Source organism: Micromys minutus (assembly GCF_963924665.1).
Source record: "Micromys minutus genome assembly, chromosome: 3".
NCBI classification, from domain to species: domain Eukaryota; kingdom Metazoa; phylum Chordata; class Mammalia; order Rodentia; family Muridae; genus Micromys; species Micromys minutus.
Window position 1 is genome coordinate 26,970,430 of NC_137972.1, and position 27,844 is coordinate 26,998,273.

At 48.2% G+C, this 27,844-nt stretch overlaps 2 protein-coding genes across 2 annotated transcripts in view; one reads left to right on the forward strand and one right to left on the reverse strand.

Moving 5' to 3' along the window:
- The window catches only part of WNT5B (Wnt family member 5B), a gene marked incomplete at its 3' end in the record, with an annotated part of 107,453 nt that overhangs the window by 48,518 nt on the left and 31,091 nt on the right, over positions 1-27,844 (forward strand). The window lies entirely within an intron of this gene.
- On the reverse strand, positions 14,850-17,589 carry FBXL14 (F-box and leucine rich repeat protein 14; the record flags this gene model as incomplete). The annotated part of the gene is made up of 2 exons (XM_080914093.1): positions 16,267-17,589; positions 14,850-14,931 (listed from the first exon to the last, which is right to left on the reverse strand). Exons 1-2 carry the CDS (start codon positions 17,463-17,465, stop codon positions 14,850-14,852), a joined length of 1,281 nt encoding a protein of 426 aa, XP_080770219.1. The 5' UTR covers positions 17,466-17,589.

The window sequence follows — 27,844 nt, forward strand, 5'->3', positions numbered from 1 at the left end:
GACTATAGAAGCACACCGCGGCGCTCTTTTTAAGATAGTGATTTTTCTATAACCTAAAAGACTCTTTTAATAGTTGCACATGAGCCTATGTGAGAGTGTGTTTGTGTACCATTTGTGTGCCTGGTGCCTGTGAAGGCCAGAGAGGTTGTCAAAACACACAGAACTGGAGTTACAGGCCTTAGCGAGTTGCTTTGGGAATACTGGGAACTGAACCTCTATAAGAGCTGAGCCATTTCTGCAGCTCCCCGCTGTGTATTTTAAAGACCAGTCTTGCCTGGTGGTGGTGATTCACACCTTTAATTCCAGCACTTGAGGCAGAGGCAGGTGGATTTCTTGAGTTGGATGGAGGCCAGCCTGGTCTACAGAGTGAATTTCAGGACAGCCACGACGTAAACAGAGACCTCGTCTGAATAAACAAACAAACCCTAAGTAGGAAGACATATTTTCATAAAAATTGACTGGTGTGAGAGCCACGGGTGTAGCGCTAAGCCTTGGGCTCTGCCCCTAGCACTGCAGCAAAATGAAACTGTCAGTCCTGGGATTGCCCATCAAGTACAGCAACTGTCACATTCAGGACAGAATGTCGACGGGGCCTGAGGGATTGTGGGGCACAGTGCTGTTGGGGTACACTGAGATGGGGCGGGGCAGAGCAGGGTCAGCTCCAGAGCCGGAAGCTCAGAAGTGCCCAGAAGGGTATGCAGATGCCGAATTGGTGATGACCGGTCAGCAAAAGGTGAGGCCAGGGATGAATGTTCCCAGTGATGATGGCAAAGAGTGATGAGGCATGGGGACATACGAAGGTCAGCTGGCAGAGACTTGGGAGGGGAGGTTCCTGCTGTCGCTCACATTGCCAAGGCCTGCTGGAGAAGCGCCACGGACTCAGGGACATCTCAGATATTTGAGGTATACCAGGGACACAGGGAACTTCAGACTCATTACATTTGGACATCAAAAGGCAGTTTTCTTTTCTTTTTTTTTCTTTTCTTTTTTATATCTCCGACCAAGCCTTTCTTTACCTTTTGAAGTCCTTGGTGTGGTGTGGTTGGTGTGGTTGGTGTGGTTGGTGTGGTGTGGTTGGTGTGGTTGGTGTGGTTGGTGTGGTGTGGTTGGTGTGGTTGGTGTGGTGTGGTTAGTGTGGTTGGTGTGGTGTGGTTGGTGTGGTTGGTGTGGTGTGGTTGGTGTGGTTGGTGTGGTGTGGTTGGTGTGGTTGGTGTGGTTGGTGTGGTGTGGTATGGAACAGTATGGTTTGGTGTGGTGTGGTTGGTGTGGTGTGGTATGGTATGGAACAGTATGGTGTGGTGTGGTGTGGTGTGGTGTGGTGTGGTGTGGAACAGTATGGTGTGGTGTGGTATGGTTGGTGTGGTGTGGTTGGTGTGGTTGGTGTGGTGTGGTATGGTGTGGAACAGTATGGTTTGGTGTGGTGTGGTTGGTGTGGTGTGGTATGGTATGGAACAGTATGGTGTGGTGTGGTGTGGTGTGTGGTGTGGAACAGTATGGTGTGGTGTGGTGTGGTTGGTGTGGTGTGGTGTGGTTTGTGTGGTGTGGTGTGGTGTGGTGTGGTATGGTTGGTGTGGTGTGGTGTGGTGTGGTGTGGTTGGTGTGGTGTGGTGTGGTGTGGTGTGGTTGGTGTGGTGTGGTGTGGTGTGGTGTGGTGTGGTTGGTGTGGTGTGGTTGGTGTGGTGTGGTGTGGTGTGGTTGGTGTGGTGTGGTGTGGTGTGGTGTGGTGTGGTGTGGTTGGTGTGGTGTGGTGTGGTATGGTATGGAACAGTATGGTTTGGTGTGTGTGGTATGGTATGGAACAGTATGGTGTGGTGTGGTGTGGAACAACAGTATGGTATGGTATGAAACAGTATGGTGTGGTATGGTGTGGTTGGTGTGGTGTGGTGTGGTATGGTATGGAACAGTATGGTGTGGTGTGAAACAGTATGGTGTGGTTTTATGGTTGGTCTGGTTTTACAGTGCGGCATGGTATACCCCAGGACCTCGTCCATTCTGAGTTCTTTCTCCCGAGTCACACCAGCCTGACACGTCTATGCATCTTCCTAATCACTATGCCCATTGTGGACTCAGTTGTGAGGATTTCTGTGTGTCATGGAGTCTCCGGTGCATTTACATCGTAAGTTCTAAAAGTCCTAGGCGCACTGCTACCATTGTCTCTCTAGTTAGAGTCTGCAGGGCAGAGGCTGCAGCTCAGAGGCTGCACAAGACCCCGGTTTGATACCCAGCGCTGGAAAAAAAAATCAGTGTTTCCAAATACTGTTTTCCTTTTACCCAAACTGATATTGTTAGGAAAAGTTACGTTTTTAAAAATTATCCCATTGATTGATTAGTTGATTGATTGATTGGCTGAGTGAGTGTATGTGTGTGAGCCTGGGTGCCCATGCATGGGAGGTCAGAGGACAGTTTGAATTTTTTAAAAATACAAAATACTACTTTATTCAATGTGCTCTAAAAAGGAGGAAGAACTTGGAGACCAAAGACAAATAGCAAAATAATGGTGTTACGAACTGGAATGTGGGGACTGGAGAGATGGATCAACGGCTAAGGGCACACTGACTGCTCTTCTAGAGGTCCTGAGTTCAATTCCCAGTAACAACATGGTGGCTCACATCCATCTGTAATGAGATCCAATGCCCTCTTCTGGTGCCTGAAGACAGCAACAGTGTACTCACATAAATAAAATAAATAAATCTTTAAAAAAAGAATTGGAATGTGAAGCTTTCGGATGGCTCTCTGCAACACAAACTGATGTCCACACGTTTCCCCTAATGAGGAGTCAGGGCCAGGTGCTTTGTGCCTATTGTCCTTGTTTCATTTCTGTTGCTGTGATAAAATACCCTGACAAAAAGTACCTAGGAGAGAAAGGGTTTGTTTCAGCTCATAGTGTGTCATAGCAGGGATGTCCAGGCAACAGGAACTTAAAACTAGTAGTCACACCACATCCACAATCCAAGCACAGAGTATTTGCTTACTTCGAAGCTCATTTTCTTCATTCTCGTACAGTCTAGGACTCATACTTAGGGAATGGTGTTGCCTGCAGTGGGCTGATTCTTCCCATAGCGATCAATGTAATCAAGCGGTCCTCACAGACAGATCTTGTCTAGGCAGTCCTTCACTGAGGCTCGCATCCCAGGTATCAAGTTAGTAGTCAAAGCTACCCATTACACATTTACCCATGAACATTCCACATCTTTCTGAGGTGGCTCTTCCCAGGGCTTCTTAGCTCACATTACCATGGCTGTGATGAAACACTGTGACCAAAGCAACTTGGGGAGGAAAAGGGTTATTTGACTTACTCTTCCACATCACAGTTCTTCATAGAAGGAAGTCAGGGCGGGAACCCAAACAGGGCAGGAACCTGGAACAGGAGCTGAGGCAGAGGCCATGGAGGGGTGCTACTTATTAGCTTATTCCTCATGGATTGCTCAGCCTGCTTTCTTTTAGAACCCAGGTCTACCAGCCCAGGGATGGCCCAACCCACAACGGGCTGGGCCCTCCCCCTCCAATCAATGCCTACAGCCAGATCGTAAGGAAGAATTTTCTCTGGAGGTTCCCTCTTTATATCAAGTTGACATAGACCTAGCCAACGTGCATATCTAGTATGCACAAGGCCCGGGGTTCCACACCCAGCACCCAACCCAAAAACTAATGAAAGAATCTACTTCAATCACTTTCTGTTGTTGTTGAGGCAGGGTCTCTACAAAGCCCTGACTGTTCTGGAACTCTCCTGATAGACCAGGCCGTCCTCAAACTTGGGTCAATTTGTCTGCCTTTGCTCCATTGGTAGGATTCAGGTGTGTGCTACAATCAGCAGCTGGCCAGTTTATACTGATGAAAGCAAAGATTTCTTCTAGATGAAGAATTGCTTTGTTTCTGATCAAAGGTTGGGAGGAAGGAGTGGAAGTTGCTGCTCAGCTTGACATTCAGTGTGAATTCCATGCTGACTTTTAAGTTTTAGAGATGAACAGTCCGGGGTTAGAAATCTGTCATCAGTTCTGCATTTGTCACCGACAGCTTGGATCAGTAAGGACGAGGGCTACCTAGGCTGATGGGGAAGGCCAGGCTGTGAGCTGTCACCAGTTTGTGACTAATGCCCTGTGAGATACAAACTCCCTTGTGAGTGCATGCTCTCAAAGATTGTAGTAAGCAGTGCTTGATACTGCAGCTCTTATCCACACATTACCTTGAGATTAAGCATTGGGGGGTTATGGATATTTGTTCAGTGTTGAGGGAGGGTCGGGGTGTGTGTGTGTGTGTGTGTGTGTGTGTGTGTGTGTGTGTGTGTGTGTGTGTGCGAGATGGAGGGTAACAGGCAAGGTGGGAACATGACCTTTTGCCCTCCAAAGCTTGGGAAGCCCCAGTGAATGCTCCAGACCCTGGCAGTGCCTGGGCACTGGGCAGATCTCCCCTAGGCATACAGGGCAGGGGTTAGAGGTTAATGAATGAGTTCACGACCCACACTCAGGATCCTGTTTGACAGTGGTTTTTATACATGAGATCTTAAATGGGGTCAAAATAGGACTCGAAAGTTGTATCCAAACTCTCTCTTTCTGCAACAGTGGTGTTCAGAGGTGGCTGCCCCTCCAGAGGGAAAGGGGGAAGTGAGGCTTCAATCTCTGAGAGCAGGGCCATGCCTGGACTCTGTACACATCTGAAGCAGGACCAAGGGAAAAGCAGGTGGGGGCGGCCCTAGCTGCTCCTATTCTTCTCTCGTAATCCCTTAAAAAATAATTGCAGCCCCAGACCTCCGCCTCCAGCACATTTTCCACTTGATTAGAGGCCTTTGTGGGGTAGGCAGAGGGGCCTGCAGACGTGGACATTATGCTGGGTCCAGCAGTGTCCAGCTGGGACTTTTTCCATCAAAAGGGGATTTTAGTAAAACCATTATCAGGGGCTTAGAGGACAAAGGCTGCTGAGCTGCAAACGAGGGGCAGATTAGTGGTAGCAGCCGTTTCAGGCCTGTAAAGGGTGGGAAGGAGCTTGCAGTGACTTGCAAGCCAGGGTCTTGATTTCTGTGCTAGCTTCTGGCAGATGAGGAAGTGGGGTGAGTGTAGCTGGGGGCTGGGAAGTGACAGCAGGGATGTGTGAGGTAGGGCTGATGTCTGCTTAGGTTTCTGGTTATGTCCACCTAACCTGGAGTTCTCCACTGTGGCAGCCCACGAAGAAGAAATCGAGAAAGGCCCACGTAGCCGGGCAGTGTTGGTGCAAATCCCAACACTCGGGAGGCAGAGGCAGGTGGATCTCTGTGAGTTTGAGGCTAGCCTGGTCTACAGATTGAATTCCAGGGCTGCCAGGGCTACACACACACACACACACACACACACACACACACACACACAACGTGTCTAGAAAAGCCAAAGAGAAAGAAGGAAGGAAGGAAGGAAGGAAGGAAGGAAGGAAGGAAGGCAGGCAGGCAGATGCTAAGTTCCTTTTTAGGGTAGATAGGCACCTTTTGAAGGAGGCACTGGGCGATTGGGGAACAGAGGGAGGGCCAAGAGAACATTCTGTCCAGCCTATTAGAGTTGTGGGATCCTTTGGGTGGATGTTTAGGGAAAGTTATCTAAAATATAAACTTCTGTCATGTTGGGCTCACCAGAGCCAGGCTCCACCCACCTTCATCGAAGAGGTGAGATTTCAGGTGTGGAAGTCAGCTGCCTCCTGGAGGGCCCAGGAGGGAGCTGACACTATCTGCCTCCCCGGAAGGCCCAGGCTTCTCCTCGAGTTAGAGCCGTGTTGACACTAACTGCTGAATGCAGGCCCTTAGAGTACCAGCTGCAGGGCTCCGCATGGGACATTTCAGGCCTAAAGCCCCAAGGATTTCTGCCTCAAGTGAAATTCACAGAAAAGCTCTGTTCTTTAAAATCCACACTAGAGAAAACTTACAGGGGTGGTGGGGGAGGGAGATGGAGATACAGAGAGAACAACAAATAAAGTGAAAGCCTGCACCAGGCCGTAGGTGAAGCTGCCGGAAGCTGCTTATCAGAGCGGCCTTCCCTCCCTGTGCCCAGGGCAGTGAGGATCTGTCATTTGCTGCAGACTTCTTCCCCGGGACTGCTCTTTCCAAACCCTTCTTTGTCTTACACAGTCCCTCAGAGACGTATTTCAGCAACGGTTTCTGTAACGGGTTTCCGTAATCTCTCCTGGGAGGTTTCATGATTTTCTAAGAGTTTTCTTGGCGGTTCTGGGGATAGGATTGTGCTTCATGCTCAAGCGCTGGGCACTAGAGGTCTGTCTGTCTTAGCCTCTAACAAAACCAAACAAGATCTCTGGAGCTCACCCAGCTCACAGGCTCGTTGAAGTCTCCCCTCTCTTGTCCCACAGCAGCAGTAGCTGCTCCAGACCCCATCCTCTCTACCCTCAACCCATCCCTCCCTGTGATGCCTTGGAATCTGGCTTGTCTACAGCTGCCTTCCCCTCGCCTACATTCTGCGTTTACAGCGTGCAAGAAGCTTCACTCCCTTGTTAGACCTACCAGGGTCTCGTCTCACAGACCCCACTGGGTTTTACAAAGATGTCTTCGTTTGAGCAGTGAATATACTGCATTCCTTTGATAATTAAAAAGAGAACTAAAGCAAAAACTTGAACTCCCGATTCGGTTTTCGGTTTTTCTTTCGCAGCAACAGGATGCTTAGCTCTGTCTTGGTGGAGGACTGTAAAATTGCTCCCCATCTGCCAGACTTTGCAAACATAGCACTCTGACAATTTTTGGGAATGAGAGTCTTAAAGGATCTGTTGCTACCCCCCCCCCCCGCACCCTACCCCCAGGGCCAACAAAGCAGAACTGCTAGAACTGAAGGATCTGCATAAAACAGTAACGCCTCAGAGACAAAGTGCTAGGAGTCACCTCACTGGTAAAGTTCAGCTGTTGAGATGGCTCTGCAGGTAACGATGCTTGCTGACTAACAGACACGCGCATGCCTACACACGTACACATACCAAAGGGTGAAACAAGTACATTTCTTAAAAAGTTAGCTCCAGTTTTTGAAGGAAATAATGTTCCAGTTTTCAACCCTTAGATTCTGGCAGAATTTTGTTAGCCCAGAGGGCTGGTGGTCTTGCGACACAGCCACCAAACCATAGACAATGCTGCCACCTGCTGACAAGATGCAGAAGTTGCAAACTTGGTGGAGAAATTCCTCTATTCTGTCTTCACCAGAGAATGGTGTTAACTACACTAATTTTCACTGCTTGATATTGAGTCCAAAACCATTTTGATAAAGTAAAACCAAAGGAGACCACATTTGTCTATTTGCTGCCTCTAAAACTGTCTGCACACAACTCAACTTCACTAACAGCAGGACAGGCAAATCCTGTGTACATGTCTCTGTTTTATAGGAAAATGAAGAGTGTCATGGAACAGGATGCTTTCTATCCTCCCCTCCTTTTTGCTGAGATGGGGTCTTAAGTTTCCCAGACTAGCCTTGAATCCCATATTTATCTGAGGACGACCTTGAACCAGATCTTCCTGCCTCCACACACATATTTTTAAAATTATTGATTGGAGGGGGAGGGCCCAGCCCGTTGTGGGTTGGGCCGTCTCTGGATTGGTAGACCTGAGTTCTAAAAGAAAGCAGACTGAGCAATCCATGAGGAACAAGCTAGTAGGCAGCACCCCTCCATGGCCTCTGCATTGGCTCTGGCTCCAGGTTCCTGCCCTGTTTGGGTTCCTCCCCTGACTTCCTTCTATGAAGAACTGTAATGTGGAAGTGTAAGTCAAATAACCCCTTTCCTCCCCAAGTTGCTTTGGTCACGGTGTTTCATCACAGCCAAGGTAATGTGAACTAAGCTGAGTGTAGACTTTCAGAGCCCCCTTCCGTTTTGAACAGTGGTGCTGGACCGCCTGTCTTCTAAAGGAGTGAGTTGGCTCTGCATAACTATAGCCCCCAAGGTCTAAAGCAAGCACTCTACTAAGTAATAGGAATGTGCCTCCTTTTACAAATGTGCCCGTTGCCCGACTTTAATAAAAACATCTTCATTTCTAGAGCCAACAACAATGGTGCTGTTGGCTGCCCAGCCATGTATGGCACTGGTAATGAATTTCTCGTCTCACTAGTAACACGTTTCTGTCATTCTTTTTGTTGTTGTTTGTTTTGAGACAGGGTTTCTCTGTGTAGCCCTGGCTGTCCCGACCTCTGTAAACCAGGCTGGGCTTGATTTCAGAGATCCACCTGCTTCTGCTTCCTGAATGCTGGGATTAAAGGTGTGTGCCAACGCCACCCTGATGCAGTTCTGAATTCTTATCGGGTCTTTGGACAATCAGACTCTTCTGTGGACGGAAAGCATGGGCTAGCTCCTGTCCTGAGGAGGCCACCTGGTTCTGCCTGTCGCCCTCTGACACGTGGTGGCAGGAGAGGTGTGTCAAGTGACCTCAAGGGAGCTGAAGAGCCACCCTCTTTCTCCTGCAGGCTCTGCAAACTTGACAGCCTTCTCTGTTCCTGGCAGTGGCCAGGCTGTGAGCTTGGTGAGGCATAGGGATGACACTGCCTAGTTTTGACAGCTTCCTTAAAAGCTGGCTGAATTGTGTGCACTTGAGATGAAACAGGGAGGCGACGCTGGTCGTTTTCACACTTGCCTACCGCCATCTTTACTTGAGGTCAGACAGTCCTAAGCAATGAACTTAAGGTTTAAAATCCAAAAGGCCAAAATGGAAGGCCATGGCTAGTTAGTTGTCTTTTATCTAAGAATGCAAGAACAATTTGCCTGGTTTATTTGAAGACAGGGTCTCAGTTGTTGAATTAAATATTACGAAATAAATCTCGGCAGTGGGTTTACCACTCATCCCAAATGGTTTGTGTTCACAAATAAAAGACACAGTTGAGAAGCCCTGTGGGTCCAGAGCGGTCAAGATAGACTATAGAGTTTAGTAAGTAATAACTTGAGACTGTTGGTGGGAGGTGGACTTAACCGCATAGAGGTTAGGTAGTGACCTAGGCATATTAAAGTTAAAGACTGTGTATGTGGGTCTCATGGAACATGAAGCATTAAGGAGGTAGTGAACGCGCCAACAGGGCTTATTAATTAAAAATAGTACTGCAGTCACTATGTGGCCTTAGCTGGCCTATTACCCCACCACATAGACCAGGCTGGCCTCTAACTCATCGTGATCTGCCTGCTTGTGTGAGTTCTGGGATTAATGGCATGTGACAATGTGACACCACGCCTGGCCCAAGAATTACTAGTCTTTTTTTTTTAATTATTTATTTACTTTACATATATGAGCACACTGGAGCTATCCTCAGACACCCCAGAAGAGGGCATTGGCTCTCATTACAGATGGTTGTGAGCCACCATGTGGTTGCTGGGAATTGAACTCAGGACCTCTGGAAGAGCAGTCAGTGCTCTTAACCACTGAGCCATCTCTCCAGCCCCAAAGTAGTTGTTTTAATGGTCTAACTATTGCCATTTCTCCCTCCCTTATCTATCTGTTCAGTTCCAACCTCTGTAACTTCCTTGCAGAGTCTTAGAAATATCAGGACTGAGCTGTTTGGCTCCTATTTAGAGACCACTTCTCAGAAAACCTTGCCCTGGGCTAGAAATGAATATATAAATGGGGGTAGTTTGGGGACAGTTTCCTAAGGACATGCAGTATCACTGACCTTTGAGACATTTTTGTGTCATTATCAAATGAGGAAAGCAGTATTACCCAAGCCAATGCTGAAGAACCCCACACTGCTTGAGAAATAGAAACTATGTCCTGAACTGTTTCCCTATTATCCAGTCCCCATATCCTGGGTCCACGATATGAGTGACATGACTGGTGCTTCCACAGAGCACATTATGCTTTTGTGCCCAGTGTCAGCCAGACAAGCTGTGCTCACCGTAATTTCACTCCTTGGAGTTCAGGAGCAGCTATGACCGCCGTATGAGTCTGAGGACAGCCTGGGCCACATGAGACACTGTCTTTAAAGAGGTGTTTGATAGTAACATTTTTTGGAGGCTGTTTACTCTTTGTGGACCAGAGAGAGGTAGACGGAAACACCAGAAAGGTCAAGGCCTTTTCACCCTTGAGTTCCTGCGGCTGGATCCTAAGTTACCATGCAGGCAGGTGTGCGCAGCATGTGAAATGTGTGAGCGTTCTTAGTTCCGAGGTTTTCAAAACACAGCCTTCCGGCATTATGGGTTCCACATTGCTACAGGAACTACTGTAGGACCTGGCTCAGGCCTCTGGGGACAGTGACAACATACCCGACTCCACTGGCTTCTCTAGTACCTTGTGGGCTATTTGTCAACCTAAACTTTGATCCGCTTTCAGGAAGAACCCTGAACATGGTGTTCATACAACATCTCTAAGTTTGTATGCTGCATTTCATATCAAGCAGCAGTGATAACCTAGGGCATTCTGGGGGTTTCAGTGTTTCTACTCCCAAGATGCTCCAGTGCAGGAGCTTTCTGAGGGGATGGGAGTAATGTGCGGTTCCAGAAGTAGCCGCATACTGGCCACATCTTAGTGTTTATTAAAGTCTGTATCAGCTTCCGCTGTGAGGCAGAATTCTCATGTCACCGGCGTGACATCTTACTGACTCTCCAAATGTAAAATCTAATGTGCCATATCTGCCCACTGTTGGCTGAGCTCACCAGCGCTTCTGATATGTCACAATGAGCTACTGTGCCTCCTGCTGCTGCCACAGACCAGCACCCCCCCCCCTTCTGTAACTAAGATGCACTGTTTTCCAGTGTCACAGACGTATAATAAGTTGTCTTCTCATTCAGTGCTGAAAATGGAACCCAGGACCTCAAGCATGCTAGGCATGTGCTCTATTGCCGAGCTACACCCCTAAACCCCCTCCGTGTATAAGGACATGTGGTACCTGGTCCTTAAACAATTAAAAGTAGAAGAGAAATGAGATCATAAGAACTTATGCCCAGGGCATGGTGGTTCGTGTTATAATCCCAGCAAGGTCTGAGGCCAGCCTGAGCCACATGGTGAATTCCAGGTCAGTATGCGTTAGATTGACTCAATGGCTCAGAAAGCAGTAACAAAAAGCAGAACTTGCTTTCCTTGCTTGGGGAAAGGGAGTACTCTCTCTGGGCTAACTTACAGCAGCCAAGATACTGGAAATTGTGGTTTTGTTGGCACTAGGATTGAGAGGCTCCCTCAGATGCAGAGTTACTGTGGCAGCAATGTCACCTCAACAGAAGACAGGGGCTGCAGAGGACCTTATATGCCTAGTGGCTAAAGGCAATCCCACCAGGCAAGATCAAAGCGATCCCTGGGAAAGAGGAAGAGGCCAAAACTGATCATTTGTGAACACTCCCAGAACGTTTGCAGTGAACCAGAAATATGTTTGCACCCAAGAGGGGGAACAGCCTGAGGTGACTGAGCGCTTACATCTCACCAGCTGTAAATTGTAGTCGACACCAATTTCAATCAGATTTCTTACCTACTTCGTGAGCCTTGCTTTAGAAAGTACTAACTTACCACTTAGTGTCGGAACAAGTACATTGACAGAAATGAGCTGTGTGGGCCAAGTGTGAGCTGAGGCTTCAAAGTAGCTTCCAGCCCTGTGCTCTCCTGTTTCAAAAGCCTCGCTCGCACCTTCCTCCGGGGTTGGTAAAGGCATAAAATGTCTGTCTTTCCTTTTATCAAAGGGATAGAATTCATTTTCTAAAGGGGTGATGTTTGATGGGAGGGGGTCCCATGACTTCTCTAGCTCCCCCCTTCTCTGGCTGCGCAGCACCAGGATCAGAAGCCAGGGCGTTTTCCTTTCAGTACTGGGAAGGCAGCTGCCAGCTGCAGGAGGCCTTGGCTTTGTTCCACAGATCTTATCTCTTAATGAAAAGGCTCTTGTTCCCTGAAAACTCAGTGGTCCCTAGGGGCTACAACTTTCTCCTTCGCCTTTGAAAACTTAAGTTCAAAGCTAGGCTTGGTGATTAATGCCTGTAAGCTCAGCACTAGGGAGGCTGAAGCAGGAGGGTAGTTATTCAAGCGAGCCTGGACATTTTGAGTTCCAGGCTAGCCAGGGCTACATCGTGAGACCCTGCCTTAAAACACAAAGAGATCAACGCCCTTGCAGGGAAGCCCCCAAGGTTTGGAAGGTGAATCATATGCCTTTCTTTTTTGTGGGAGTTGTAGGTTAGGTTCTCACTTAACCCACCCAGGTTGGTTTCCAACTCAGTAAGTAGCCAAGAATGGCCTTGAGCTTCTGTTGCTCCGAGTACTGGGATTAAAGGGGTATACCACCACCCTCAGTTTATGTGGTACTGGGGAATGCAACTGAACTGTACCCCTAGCTCCTACACCCTCAGAAGAAAACTACAATAAAAGAAACACATACTTTTTAAAAAGATGTTTATTATAGATTTAAATATTTTTTTAAAAATCTGTGTTTTTTTTTAATGGTCCTGGCACCAAGTTTCAGGTTAAGTAGGTGTGAGGTGGGCAGGTATTCTTGCTGCTGCCACATGCAGAGTCAGTCCGATGGACTTACCCTCCTCCTGCCTGTAGTCCCTGAGGGGCTCAGCAAGGGAGAGTTTACACCACTCCCTAGCCAGAGGTCCACTGTGGCCCTAGGATACTGTAGGAGCTACTTTAGGCATTAAAGGAAAAGGTGACTGTTGGTGAGACACCAGAAGCCAGGAAGCCCTTTTCCAGTGACTGTAAGGTTTATGATGAATTCACCTCCCCATCTACCCCAGCGGCTTTTCTCTCTCCTGAGACAGGGTCTCGATATGTATCCCTGAGTTACCTTACAGTAATCCTCCCACCTTAGCTTCGAGCGTGAGCTTCCATGGCTAGCCTTTCTTGAGTTTCAGCAAACCTTGAGCTATCTATCCCTTCCAGCCTCTCTCCTGCCATGTAGGCAAAGGCCAGCCCTTCCTGTAAATTTACCCTTACTCTCTGAAGCTAAGCCACACAGGACACACCCAGCTCCGCCCACTGCTTTGAGGGTCATATCACAGGAAACCCAGGTAGAGTCATCAACTACTCTTCAGAGAAGGGGGTTAGTTTCAACTATGGCTCCCTCCCTGGCTAGGCGATATAAGGCAGTTTATGCCCCACTGGAAAAACAGAGAGATGTTTCAGTAGATTGCTTGAAGAGTTAAAAATTTAAAGTACCATGCAAAGCCCACATGGGTTCCCAATGTGTATTTTTTTTTTCCATTCATAAAGGGAGAGATGTGGGTACTTTGTCTCGACCAACCAATTGTAAAATGTTTATCCCTTTTCCAGAGTTCTCTGTTTGCCTAGTTCAGGCCGTGGACAACAAGACCTGCGATCTTACCTCTCAAATGCTAATCTACCAACCTTTAAAGATTTACTTGTATTATTTGAAACTTATGTGTGCCTATGCACATAACTGCAGGCGCACACAGAGGCCAGTTATTAGATGTCCCTGGAGATGGAGTTTACGTGAGATTGTGAGCCGTCAGAAGTAGATGCTGAGAACTTCTGGTACAGTGGAGAGTGGCATATGCTTTTACTACTGAGCCGTCTCTCCAGCCCCTTAAACAAAAACCAAGAAAACCCAGAAATGGTTCCAAAGTACTGGACATGGGATTATCTGCATATTAGATAGTGAATGTTAGTGTGGTGTTAACTTTCAGTCCTGACCGCAGTGGAGGGAACCCTGGGAGCTGGGTCAGATTCCTAGGAAGCAGGCCTAATTCAGAGTACTTCTCTAGGGTTGAGACCTTTTGTAGTTGTTTTGTCTTAAATAGAAATCTGTATTGTCCCTAAAGAAAGGAAAGATAGATCTAGTGTCAGACTCAGAGTAGATTTTGGTGACTCAAGAAAGGCACAATGCAGCTTTTGTGTTGTTCATGTTTAGAGCTTGGAAATTTTGAGACCGTAAGACCCTTACATCCCATAGCAACCTGGGTTCTAATGTCTGCCTGGAAAGATGGGTTCATCTCGGAAACCTAGGTTTCTAGGTCGAGAAAGTGATCTCAGAAACAAAGCCCACCCATGTGAAACCAGGGCTATGACTCACTCCCCCGTGTTAGCTCACTCTGTCTCCATCCCTCGGCCTATAGAAGTCACACTGCTGCCTGTCTACTCAGAACTGTACTAAAATTGTTACCATTCATCTGTCCGCCCTGAATTCAGCCTAGACCTCACCAGTGGCTGAGTGGCCAGCCCGGGTACTAGAAAGGCTTAAAATGAAAATATGCCTGAACTTCTAACCAGTCTCCCTAAGCCACAGCAGAGGGTCTGCGGAAGGGGAATGTTAAAGGGAACTGCTGCCCCCTTCCGCTGGGCCTGTACACAGGCAGGAGCATGCCTGACTAGGCCAGCCAGCTAGGAGAGCACTTCAACTTCCCCAGAACAATGGCTGACTCCCCCATCCCTCACTGTTCTTCCAGTGTCAGGACACCCATTCTACTTGCCCATTTCCAGAGCTCAGGACCCGATTCTTCCCTATTACCCTGAATCTCACCTCCACCACCACCATTCCCAGAAAAAAAACTGGCCACTCTGGGGAAACTGACTCTTCCAAGTCTGGTTTCTTTAAAAAAAAAAAAAAGTTTCATTTTCTTCATTTTCTTTCAGTTTCCATGTTGACAGTTTAAAACCAAAATTTATAGAACTCTCCAGTCTGATCACATTTCTAGAGACAAAACATTTGGATGTCGGTGGTAAATCTTACACAGAAGAAATTCTCAACCATGAACTTACACCACATGAGCAGACTGAACTCTACCTTAGTTCCAGTTTCTGTGCACACAGAACACCTCCCACCTGAGCATGTACCCAACACACAATGCTTAAAAATAATTCACAGATACAAGGGGGGATTTTGTGCTTTTTTTTCAAAAACATACTTCATATTTCCTCTTTTATTATATAAATATCAGTTTAACCTTTTACTGTAAGAATATAAACGTCTTAAGAGGATCTTTGTTATCATTTATACAAATTCACAAACAGTACAATTGATTGATAAAGGTCTCTGGGTTTCTCCATGGTCTCTCATGTTGCTGTGGAGGACTCTAAAAAAATAAAACAAAATATCCAACAAAAATATACATCCTACTCAAAAGCCATTTGTTTTCCAGCCACAGCCCCCACCCCCACCAAAATAAAGTCATCTATTCCTCCATTTAGAAACAAAAGTTTTTCAAACTCACAAGCTCCCATTTCAGGAACAGAACACAGGTAAGACGTGAAGTTCAGTCTCCTCCCTTTCACATAGCCTCAGGCTCTCTGCAGACTCTGCTCCCAGACAGCGCAGGAAGCCTCACTATATAACCTTTTGGTGGGAAAACTTGGAAGAGGGTTGGGATGGGGCATAATTTGCATATATAATACTCCTCTTCAAGACTCAATCTGTATATCAAACAAAAAGGAAGTTCTGCTCACATTCCTCCCATACATTTGTGCTATAAATTAAGTCAATATTTAGAAACATGGTTGGGTCATCAAAGCCCAATAGACAAGGGGGAAAAGTCATAGCCAGGATGCGGAAGTGGGACACACTGGGTAGAGGGAAGTTAGGAAGAAGCCAAAACCAAAAACAGATACAAACCCAGTGGGCATCTTTCCAGTCTAGGCACAAAAATGTTTCAATCTCAAAATATCTCTCTTGTAGAATTCCAGGGCTTAAGAGAAAAAAGTAAACTAAAACGAGGTAGCCAGACATATATATATATATATATAGGACATATATATATATATATATATATATAGAATATATAGACTATACTCAGCAGAAAAAAAAAAAGGGACAACGATTTCAAATTTCTTTGAAAACTAAAAGGAAAGCAGATAAGAAACAAAACTAAAGAACAAAACCCAAACCGAAATGAGCGGCAGACACCGAAGGGGCAGTGATGAGAGGCTGGCTACAAAGTGGATGAGAAGGCTGCTGAAGTCGGGCTTGCTTTCTACACATTTCGAAATAAAAGCCAGATCACAGTATCCAAATAAAAGTATAAGTGAAGGCAGACTTCTTTCCTCAACTCCTCGGGGTTGAAATGACTAGTCCCTCCCCGCCCCCACCCCATTTCCAAATGCAGTGCCCCAGGATACAGTTGGCGGTGGCTGAAAGTCTCCATACCCTGCAGAAGTGTGGGCAGAGAAGCAGCAGGGTCCATCTCTCTACTCACTGGGAAAGGAGAGGAGGGAGAGTGTGGGTAGAGGGAGCAGAAGAACCCCAGATACAGTGGGGAGGGGCGCCAGACTAGGAGAAAAGAGCCCAGGCTTCACGTCATCGCCCCATCGCGGCCACTGCCCTGAACGTGTAAGTGCGCTCGTGAGTGTGCGGGAACAGTGGTGGTCCTGGGATGAACAGGGCGGGGCAGGGGAACTGGAACTGCCGCCCTCACCTGACCTTCTCACTGTCCGTCATCTGCCAAAGTCCCAGGTTAAGTACCTTGAGGCAGGGCAGCTGCGTGATGCGCTCCAGGCCGCGCTTGGTGATCCTAGTGCAGCCGTACAGGTCTATGCCCGTAAGCTGGCTCAGGTGCTCAGCGATCAGCTCCAGTCCCTTGTCCGTGATGCGCACACACTGTCCAATGTTGAGCGTGCGCAGCCCATGCATCTGCCGCACCATGCGGTTGATGCCATCGTCACTGATATGGCAAGAGCAAAGGGAGAGGGACTTGAGGCCGTCCAGTCCCTGGGCTATGTAAGCCAGACTCTGATCTCCCACCTTGTCACAGAATGACACATCCAGACCGGAGAGACGCAGGCTGCCCATGGCCAGATGCATGATGCCCGTGTCGCTGATGTTGTCGCAGGAGCGCAGGTTTAGACTGCGCAGGCTGCCCATGTGCGACAGGTGCAGAAGGCCGGCGTCCGAGATGCCGCCACAGAAGCTGAGGTTGAGGAGCCTGAGGCCCGTCAGCCCTCGCGAGATGTGCTTCAGAGAAAGATCCGTGAGTTTCTGGCAGTCCTGCAGAGTGAGCTGCTCCAGGCCCAGGCAGCCCTCGGCAGCGCTGCGCGTCATGCCGGCCAGGTGCCCGATGCCCACGTCCGAGAGATGGCGGCAGCTGCGGAGGTTAAGGCTCTTGAGGCGCTGCAGCCCCCAGGCGATGAGCAGAAGGCCGGTGTTGGTGATGTTGCTGCAGCCCCCCAGCTCCAGCACCTCCAGGCCCTTGAGGTACTGGGCTATGCGGCCCAGGCTGCTGTCTGTAATCTGCTTGCAGAGGCTCAAGTTGAGAGCGCGCAGGGAGCCGATCTCCTGCACAAACGCGTGGCCCAGGCCGTTATCGGTGAGGTTGTAGCAGCCGCTGAGGTTGAGGCTCTCGATGTTCGCCATGCCCTGGATCACGTAGCTGAGGCTGCGGCGGAGGCTGAGGATCTGCACGCGGCGGATGCCCCGGGCCTGCAGGCTGGGGAACAGCGACGGGTTCGCCCGGCGCAGGTGCAGCTTGGCCTCCACGCCCCGCCACACCGACTTGTGGTAGGCTGCGTCCCGCCAGGCCGTGCACACCTGCGCCGCGCGACCCTTGTCTCGGACGTCCAAGTAGCCGAAGATCATGGCCAGCAGCTCCGGGAACAGGCACGAGATGTGGGTCTCCATCTTCCTCCCGCCGCTACGCCGCGCCGGGTGCAGGAGGCGCGGGCGCCGCCGCCGCCCCGGGAGGCGCCGAGAGCCGGCCGCCGCGGGCCAACGGCCGCCCCTCCCCGCCTTCCGGCCGGGCCGCCGCTCCTCCTCCCGGCGCGTCCGAGCGGCGCTTCCTTCCTGCCGCCCTTCCCGCCCCCGCGCGGCCGCTCGGGCCTCACATCCCGGCCCGGGTGGGCGCCGCGTCCGCGCCCGCGCGCCGCCGCCGCCCCGCGCCCTGCGGCATCCCGCGCCCGGCCGCGTCGCTGCTGCGCGCGCCGGCGAGGCCCGGGCCGGGCGCTCGGGCTGCGGACGGCTTCCTGCTGCCTTTGTCTGCCGTCCGCGGTTCAAACCGCCCAGCCCCGGGATGCGGGCACTCGGCCGCTGCGCGGGGGGACTCCGAGGCAGCCGCACGCCGCTCCTCCCGGGTCTAGGTTGCGCGGGTCCGGCTCACGGCCGTGGGCAGCGGGACGCGGCGATCTCACCGGCGTAATCGGTCCCGCGCCCCAGGAGTCCGCCAGTCGCGCTGCGCCCTCCGCGTCCTCCGCGCCGGCACCCCTGCTCAGTGGTACACGCCCGCGCCGCCGGAACTGGCGGAGCCGTTTCCTTGGAAACCGGGCTCTGCCCTCGGCCCGCGGAGGTTTAACCCCATCCGCGCCAGGATGGCTGGCAGGCTCGCGGCACCGCTCAGCCCTTAAGAGCGCCGGGTGTCCCTCAGGCCGCTCCCCTCGGGGTCCACGCTTACTCCACGCCCTCTCCCGCCCGCACACTCCATTCCCTCTTGCCCGCATACTCCATCCCCTCTTGCCCGCATTACTTAAGCTTCGCACCACACCCACTGCCCCAGTCGGGCGGCCTTCCCACCATTCCTTTCTCTTCAGTATTGAGTCTTAAATTGGAGGAGAAAGTGGGTTTTTAGTCAGCGTAGTTTGACAGTTCTCATTCTAGAAATTTCTGGAGGTTTCCCAGTGTGCTTTCCTTCTACAATCTTGTTTCCGTACACCCATGTGAGTTCCTTTCCCTTTCAACTTTATGTCAGAACTTCCCACCGCTTCTGCCCCTGCCCTGCTGTCTAACCTACACCGGGTTTTGTCTTTCTCTTCAGCCTCTTAAACTAGAGATTGGGTGGCCCAACTGTAGGGATGCCTAATATATCTGTAGGTGGTGACACATATACACTGTTTGGTTTGGCTAAAAATGCTCCAGCCTTATGCTTTCTGTATATTTTATGAATCTAGGGCAGAGCTCAATTCTATACAGTGTAGTCTCGGGTCTTACATATCTGCATGAAGGATAGCATTTCAGAATTGTATTTTTACTACCCCTGAAGCCCAGAGTTTTTAGTTCAGAGACCCTGAGAATCTTAAGTCACAAATTCACACATCTGAATTAATGATAAAAACAACCTGAATTATCTGTTTCCTTGACTCTTTGGGAACCTAAACAAGACTTTTTTTTTTTAATTATTACATTGTATTTATTTAATGGGGGAGGGAGCCAGTATACTACTTGAAGTCATTCCTTTCCGTCTATCACATGGATTCCGGGATGGAACTCAGATCATGAAACTTGGTGGTAATGGCCTTATACCTGCTGACATCTTGCACTGAACAAGATTTGGGATGTGGTCCAAATTTGGAATATGATCTCTAGCTTTTAGCCACTCCTCTTTCCTAAGTAACAGATACATTTTAGATCCAATTGGGTACAGAATTACAGACCCAACTAACAGTAAATCCCACCCCCGGAGGTCTTATCAGGAAATGCAGAGGCGAAAATTCTTGGAAGCCTGTATCTCACATTTCACATACCGAGGCCCTTTGACTTTTATGACCTTCCTGAATAATAGACAACATTGTCTGTCACCAAATAATTCCTGATGTGCAGTGTAACAGTTCTGGCTATACCTCAGTTTGCACTTTTCTCCTGGGGTCAGCTGGGTTATCTTCTGTTTAAACATCCACAGGGGCCATCTGTTCTCCCCACTACTGTATGAGTGACGGAGATGACCCTCAGCTGGTCAGGCTTAGCAGTAAGCACCTTTCCAAGCCCAAGCAGATTGTTTTTTACATTTTGCTCGGTGTGTGCACACATTCACACGCATTTATTTACAGTCACAAGTGAGTTCCATGACATACCATGTGGAAGTCAGAGACCAATTATTTGAGAGTTAGCTTTCTCCTACTATGTGGGTACCAGGAATCAACTTCAGGCCCTCCGATTGGAAAGAAAGTGCTTTTACCATCTTGCCTGCCCTGAAAGCCACATTAAAAGAAATTTACTCTCTGACGATTTCATATACGCTTCTGGTCATTTTTGCCCCTTCTTACCTTCTACCCTCCCCTTCCCTCTCTCCTGCTCCTCTCAGCCCCTGCTTCCTAACACATTCCCCTCTGACTTTTGGGTCTTGTTTTTTGTTTGCTTGTTTGTTTTTGTTTTTTGGAGCTTTTATTTTTGTTTTTCTGAGACAGTGTCTTACTTTGTAGTCCTGATTGCCTTGGGACTTGCTCTACAGACCAGGCTGGTATGGAACTCACAGTGATCCATCTGCTTTTGCCTCCCTGGTCCTGGGATTAAAGGCATGCACCACCATGTCTGGCTTTGTTGGTGAATATGTGCCACGTATGTGATGGCTGAGAAGACCAGTATAGATAGGTCTTCAGATCCTCTGGTCCGGGATATAAGCAGGTGTGACCCTCCTGATTCGGATACAGGGAACAGCAAGTGCTCTTCACACAAGAGCCATCTGTCCAGCCTCATCGCAGTTTTTTGATTATAGATGTCTTTGCACCTCTTGTAGCTCCCTCTATGGTTTTCTTCTTCTTCTCCTTCTTCTTCTTCTCCTCCTCCTCCTCTCCCTCCCCCTCCCCTTCCTCCTCTTTCCCCTCCCCTCCCCCTCCTCCTCCTTCCCCTTCTCCCCTTCCCCTTTCCTCTCTTCCCCTCCCCTCCCCCTCCTTTCCCTCCTCCTCTTCCTCCTCCTCCCCCCCTCCCTCTCCCCTTTCCCCTCTTCCCCCTCCCTCTCCCCTTCCCCCTCTTCCCTCTCTCCCTCCTCCTCCTTCCCCTCCTCCTCTTCCTCCTCCTCTCCTCCTTCCTCTCCTCCTCTTCCTCCTCCTCCCCCTCCTCCTGTCTTGGAACTCACTATGTAGCCGGAGTTGGCCTGGACATAGAGGTAGTCCTCCTACCTCAGCTTTCTAAATGCTGACATTATAGGTGTGACCCACCATATCTAGCTACCTTAGTGAGCTTTACCCCCATTTCACACAAAGCAAAGTGCTGGGCCTAAGCTGTACAGTGAGTGAACTTATGGGGTTTTGTTTACCTAGAAAGGTCTTTAAGAACAGTCATCCGATGGCCCTTCTAAAAAGGTGAACATCTGGTCCTACTTCTAGCAAAACTAACTTTCTTGGGTTTAACACTGAAATTTTACTAATATACAGCTTTTCATTTAAAGTGTTCAATTATAAATTGCAAGGTGTTCAGACACATGATGATTCCCACCATCCAATAACAGTAACAAGGAACATTTCAGGAAATAAACACCAACAGGGAAAAGACGTAGCACTCAATGAGTCTGCTGAGTCACTGACAGCCTATTTTGGCACTGTGGAAATGACCTCCCTTTCTGGGTCACAATTTTCTTATCTAACGCTAGATAAGCGTTTGGACCGGAAATCTTCCTGCATCTCCCAGCGGTAACTAGGCAGAGCCCAGATCAAGTGTGTATAGCCCCTTAATTCTGGGAAGTGCGTTGTTTCCAATTCAGGCTTCAGGCACCAGACCTGATGGAACACTTCTATACTCTCAGTTACTCGGAGTCTGAGGTGAGTGGGTGGAAGCAAACTGAGGCCAGCCTGGGCTACATGGCAAGACCCTCTTTTTAATGGTCAGAGGACAAAACTTTGGAAGTTGTTCTATCCTTCCAAGGTGAGTTCAGGTCTCCTGGCTTTAGGGAAGTGTCCTTCCTGGTTGGGCTATTGTACCAGCAAGGCCGTGTTCCCCGTTAATGCATACTTTTGTTCTGAGACAGAGTCTGTCAAACTGGAACTGTAAATCAGAAGATGACCTTGAACACCTGATCCTCTTGCTTCTACTTGGTAAATGCCAGGATTCTAGGCATGTACAACCACATCCAGTTTCTGCTGTGCTGAGGATCAAACCTGGGGCTTCACACGTGCTAAGCAAACACTCTGTGTACTGATACATTCCCAGCCCATCCCCGAACATTTCTTTTTAATTAGAAAAAAAGATTTATTTATTTTTGTTTTATGAATATTCATGTTTTACCCAAATATATGTCCGCATTTTATGTGCGTCTGGTGTTCATGCTCATGGGAGCCAGAAGAGGTCTCAGATTTCCTGGAACTGGAGTTACAGATAATTGTGAGCCACCATTTGGGAGTTGGGAATCAAACCTACCCCACCCCACACACACATACAAGAGCAGCAAGCATTTCTTTACCACTAACATATCTCTTCAGCCTTCTATTCCTAAATATCTCTAACCAGCAGAGTACTTGGGTCACCTCTCACAGTATATTCAAATAAGGGAGGATCCAGAATGATCATTCATGCCTTTAATCCCAGCACTTTCAAAGCTGAGACAGGGGGACTACCTTGAGTTTAAGAGTTCAAGGCTGGGGCTGGAGAGATGGCTCAGTAGTGAAGAGCACTGACTAACTGTTCTTCCAGAGGTCCTGAGTTCCAATCCCAGCAACCACATGGTAGCTCTCAACCATCTGTAATGGGATCTGATGCCCTCTTCTGATGTGTCTGACGACAGCTACAGTGTACTTATATATAAAATTAATTAATTAATTAATAAACAAATAAATAGTTCAAGGCTGACCTGGTTTACAGAGTGAAACCTTATCTTTAGAAGGAAAAAAATGGTAAGAGAGGTGAGAACCTCATTAAACAAAAACAGCAGCAAACACACTAACAACCCTGTTACTAAGTGCACAATGAGTTGAGATGTCTCTAAAGAAGCTATACAAATGGCCTCCAAACTCATAAAAGGGTGCTAATGTCTCCAGTTATAGAAGCATAAGTCAAAGCCAAAGTAAAACACTATTTCAAATTTTAGTTGGCTGTTTTAAGTGAAACTGAAAACCAGCGTTAGTGGAGGTACAGAGAAAAGGAGGAACCCTGGTGCCTGGTTATCAGGAGTATAAAATTACACAGCCATGTCAGGAAACAATGCAGTGGGCCTGTGTGTGTATGTATATAAAACCAGAAAGCAGAATGATGAATTCCTACCAGTTGGGGAGCTGAAAATCGCTAGTTACTGTTTAATGGCCATGGAGCTTACCTCATGTCTTTTTGAGGCAAAGTCTCACTGTGTAGCTCGGGCTGGCCAGGAACCAAGCTGGTCTCCAGTTTGCAGCAGCCTTCCTGTGGCTGCCTCCTGGCTGGAATTACAGGTATGTACCACCGTGCCTGTGCGGGTCAGTGTACCTTGGATGAACAGAACCAATAGGATGACTGTCCCGTGTAAAACCACAAACTTGTTTTCCCCCTGGAGTAGGTGGCAAAGTCCCTTGAAGGATGCTTAGTCTTTTATTGTCTCACCACTTCAGTATAATATAGATTTACAACATTTCGCCACCTCAATGTTATGTTACGTGACAGACAACAGGAAACAAATATCTGCTTCATACATGTGCGTATTAAGCATAAGTAATGCTTGCACGTGATAGTATTTTGTCATCCTAATGAAAACTAAGGTCACCACCTGGGAGAGGGACCCTCAGACTGAGCAAATGCCTCCATCAGATTGGCCTGAAAGTAAGTCTGTGGGCCATTTTCTTGATTAATGATCAATGTAGGTGGCCCAGCTCCTGTGTTCAGTGCCACCCCTAAGCAGGCAATGATAGGGGGTATAAAAAACCTGAGCCCGAGTCAAGTAAAAATTCCTTTGCTTTAGTTTCTGCCTCCAGGTTTCTGCCTTGACTTTCCTCAAGAATGGACTAATTATAATCCACATTTCTGTAACTAGTCACGTGGCCTTGGCTGGTTTTCATAACTACTCCCTTCCTCACCTAAGCAAGAACCTTAGTAAGTCTTGTCCTTTGCCTTGAGGGGTGACCCATATATTCATTCTTGAAGGGTCTGGGTCATTTATCACTCTGCCTGGATTGAACTGTAGCTTCCCATTGACCTTAATCACAGGATATAGTAATGCCAAGAGAACATCCTAAAGGATCTCCTACACCCCAGACATAATCTTCCTTATCCCCCTTGTGGAGAAGCAATCCAGGGAATGGGAATGCCTCTCTGCAACTCTAAGGAATAGCTGATAGTCTGGATCAGTCACCCCTCCTAACAACTGTTTTTATTGTAGCCTGATAGGCTCAGGTCATTGAAAACCCAACATAAGCTGGAGGAAATCTGAGCTTCCAGTGCAGTGGCATGTTTCTTGTGTCTCTTGGTAGAAGCATTCTTCATTCTGGAACCAAAACTTCTGGGCAAGTCTGGAGAACAGGGAACAGAAATTTTCTTAGTGGACTACTAGGGGTGATAGTGAGTGGAGCCCATTCCCTTTTCCTCCCCTTGATTTGTGGTCTAGTGAATTCTGGCTTTAGGAAAACAGTACCTTGTATTGGATGCTGATTCAAAGCATATATAGCCTTATGGAGAACTCCACCCAACTTCCTAGGCTATTGACACCCAGTTGGCCCTGTGGCTGTGTATTTAAAAAGCAATTCCACTGTTCCATCGAGCCAGCTGCTTCTGGATGTGGCAAACATATTAAGATCGTTGAATCCCACAAATATGGTCCTATTTTTGTGACTATGAAGAGTTTCTTGGTCAGAAGCAATGTTGTGTGGAATATCATGATGGTGGATAAAGTTATGGCAGAATCATTACGTGCAAGAAAGGCCAATTCGTGACCAAAATAAGTATGGATTCTGGTTAAGAACCAAGTACTGTCACTTCCGTGGTGGACATGGCCCAATGGAGTAGTCAGCCTGCTGCTGGTTGCTAGTTTATCGCCCCGTGGGAATAGTGCTACATCAGGGGCTATGCACCCGTTTCTGCGACTGGTACATTTGGTACTCAGTGCGATGCCTGTGGGGGAAATGTCTTCCTGAGCAGTTGCTCAGAAACCCTTCAGCTTCTGCTTTTTTTTTTTCCTTAAAATAAATTTGAATCTTTATGAGAGCATGGCTGCCTCTGAGGGCAGGGCTTGTGCCCTCAGGATACATTTCTATTCTCTCAGTGGAATGCAGGGATTTCAAGTATGAGGTACTGATCTTTCTATTAGTTACAGCTGCCCCTCAGTGCCGCTGAGAGGTGCTCCCATTCCCTTAGTGCCACTGAGAGGTGCTCCCATTCCCTTAGCACCGCTGTGAGGTGCTCCCACACTGATACTTTCTCTGCCAAACAAACTATTTTTCTTTAAGTTCAACTTCTCTCAGAGTTTCAAGACCTAGCAAGAATGAAGCCAGATTCTCTGCCAAAATATCCCATGAGTGGCCCCTACCCAGTTCCTGACAGAGCCCTCGCCTCTGTGAAACCTCATAGTCTAACCGTCCCCTGGTCTGCACATCTCTCCACATTGCTGTCTCCTAAGCGTCCACCGTTATTCAAACTTCAGTGGCTTTTCTAGCCCAGCATATCAAACGCTTCCACATTCTTCCCACAAAAGGCTCAAAGCCACATAGCCGGGTTTATTCCAGCAAAGACCCCACTTCCACGATGTCCCAGTTTCCTGTCACTGTGATAAAATTCCCTGACAGAAAGGGACTCAGGAAAGGGTTTCCTTCAGCCTACACTTACAGTTACAGCCAGCACTGCAGGGAAGTCAAGGCAGTAACTGGAGGTTTCTGCAGAAAGGGAAGTCACCAGTCACACCCACAAGATCAAGAAGGAGGGAATATTTTGGGAGTTTAGTGCTCAGCTAGCCTTCTCTATTCTTACAGCCCAGAGCCCAAAACCAGGGAGGGGTCCCACCTGCTTTCAGGCCAACCTGTTCCAGACAGTTCCTTTATCAAAACTCCCTAGGTCCATGGTTCTCAACCTGTGGGTTGTGACCTGTTTGGGGGGGGGTCACATTTCAGATATCCTACATATCAGATATTTACATTGTGACTCATAACTAGCAAAATTACAATTATGAGTAGCAATGACATAATTTTATGGCTGGGTCCCCACAACATGAGGTATTAGAGGGTTGCATCATTAGGAAGGCTGAGAACCATTGCCCAAGGTGCTTCCGGAGCTTCAGCTCTACCATGTGATGCTTTAATCTCAGCATCCCAGAGGCAGGGGCAGGGGCAGGGGCAGAGGCAGAGGCAGGCAGACCTTAGTGAGTTCCAGAACAACCTGTTCTACAATAGTGAGTTCTGGGTCAGTCAGAACCTCGTGTGTGTGTGTGTGTGTGTGTGTGTGTGTGTGTGTGTGTGTGTGTGTGTACATACCACTTGTACAGGAGCCCACAGAGGTCAGAAGACATATTGTAACACCTGTAATTACAATCACATATGAGCTGCCTTGTGGGTGCTGGGAACTGAACCCTGGTCCTCTATAAGAACAAATGCTCTTAACCACTGAGCTATCACACCAGCTCCCTAAGCTTATCTCTTTAAAAACATAAAATATTGCATCAAGCATGGCCTATACCATTTTGTCGTGTCTTGTAAATACACCATTGGATGAGCAAAACCTTCCACAGATATGGATGGTACAGACAGACAATCGCTGGTTGTTAAACCTTTCTTACACTTTATTTACTGTTTAAAGAAGTGTAGAGGTTAGGGGACTCGAAACACAGCAAAGTGCAGAGTTAGATCTGAGGGAACAGCTGTTTGTACCTGGGCTTAGCTTTGAGCCTATTCTGCTGACCAAAACAGCTAGTGAGGAACACACCCCACCAACACCCCCACCCCCATCCTCTGATAGCCAGGGTCTGTGCATTTGACTCAGGTCTTGCCTCCCTTCCTGCAGCCTTTCTGTTGTTACGTTCAATTCTGTCTCCCAAGATCTAACTCCAGATAACTGGACGGAGAATGATTGTATTTTCCTTACATTTTGCTGCTGCCGCCACTGCCACCTTCTTTCCTGCCTGCCTGCTTTATGGTCCCCCACATGTGAGCCCTGGTATCTAGTAGTGGCTTTTGTTGTCTTTTAGAAGGTGTGCTAGGGCATTGGGAGGTGGCACAGTGGCTCTGAGATTTGCTGCTCTTGCAGAGGACCTGGGTTTGGTTCCCAGCACTCACATGGTGCTTCACAGCTTCTTATGACTCCAGTTCTGGAGGACCCCACACTGTCCAGCCCTTAGGCACCTGTACACATATGGTGTGCATAAATGTACACAGGCACACACATACACATAAATACATTTCTTCAAAGATTTGCTAAACGGCACTTTCTCTGCAGAGTACGTGTTTAGTATGCAGGAATCTTTAAAGGCTCACCCCTTTCGATAAGAATGATACAGAAAAGGGCTCTTTCCTCTCCATCTTTGTCTCATAGACCACATTCCCTTTGGTACCCACAAAGTGCATAGTGAAAAGAACACGGGTTTTAAAGGCACAGGCATAGCACATACTCACCACAGGGAGCCTCCACTTTCCCTCCGAACTTGGCCTGATGTTTCCTATATATAGCGGAGGGGTTTATGAGGGCCAAGCAGTGTGCGCACATACAGTTCTAGAACAAGACAAGAACGGCCAGTGTTTACTGAGCAGGAGCTGTTCTAAAATCTATCCATAGACGGGCCTTTCATCTGATCACCATAACAGCTGATCTTCAATCCTAAATTATGAAGAAGGGTACCAACAAGGAAACCACTGTACCTTAAAGCAGAGAGCTGGTAGAACCAATTCTTTTTTGTTCTTGTTTTTAATTGGAGTCTTTGTACCACAGGCTAGCCCTTAACCCATGGTGTTCCTATCTGTTCTGAGTGCAAGTTGGAGCTTGGAGGGTCAGAGGACAGATGCACTAGACCATAACTCTCCAAACCAATCCACCATGCTTTCCTCCTAGGATACAATGATGCCTTGAGCACCAGCCATTGGCAGTGAGTGAGATATCAATGGTTCTGTGAACAGATCTGGCTACAGGTTTGCCAAATGGGTCAGAGCACGTATGTGTGCAAGTGTGTGTGTGTGTGTCTGTGAGTATGCATGTGTATCTAGGGAAAGAATGCTCTCTGGGGAGATAAGCTGATATAATTTTTATTCCTTCAGGCCTATGCCTAGCTCTGGCTTTGAATAAAAGCCCTTGAATTGCTTGTATGTAATTCTGCCACCCTCTAGTGGTCATGTCTCTCTTAGCCCTGGACCATAAAACAGCCCCGGTTTTTGCCCCCACCTGCTGGGATGGAACCCATGGCCTCACACCAGCTGAGCAATCTT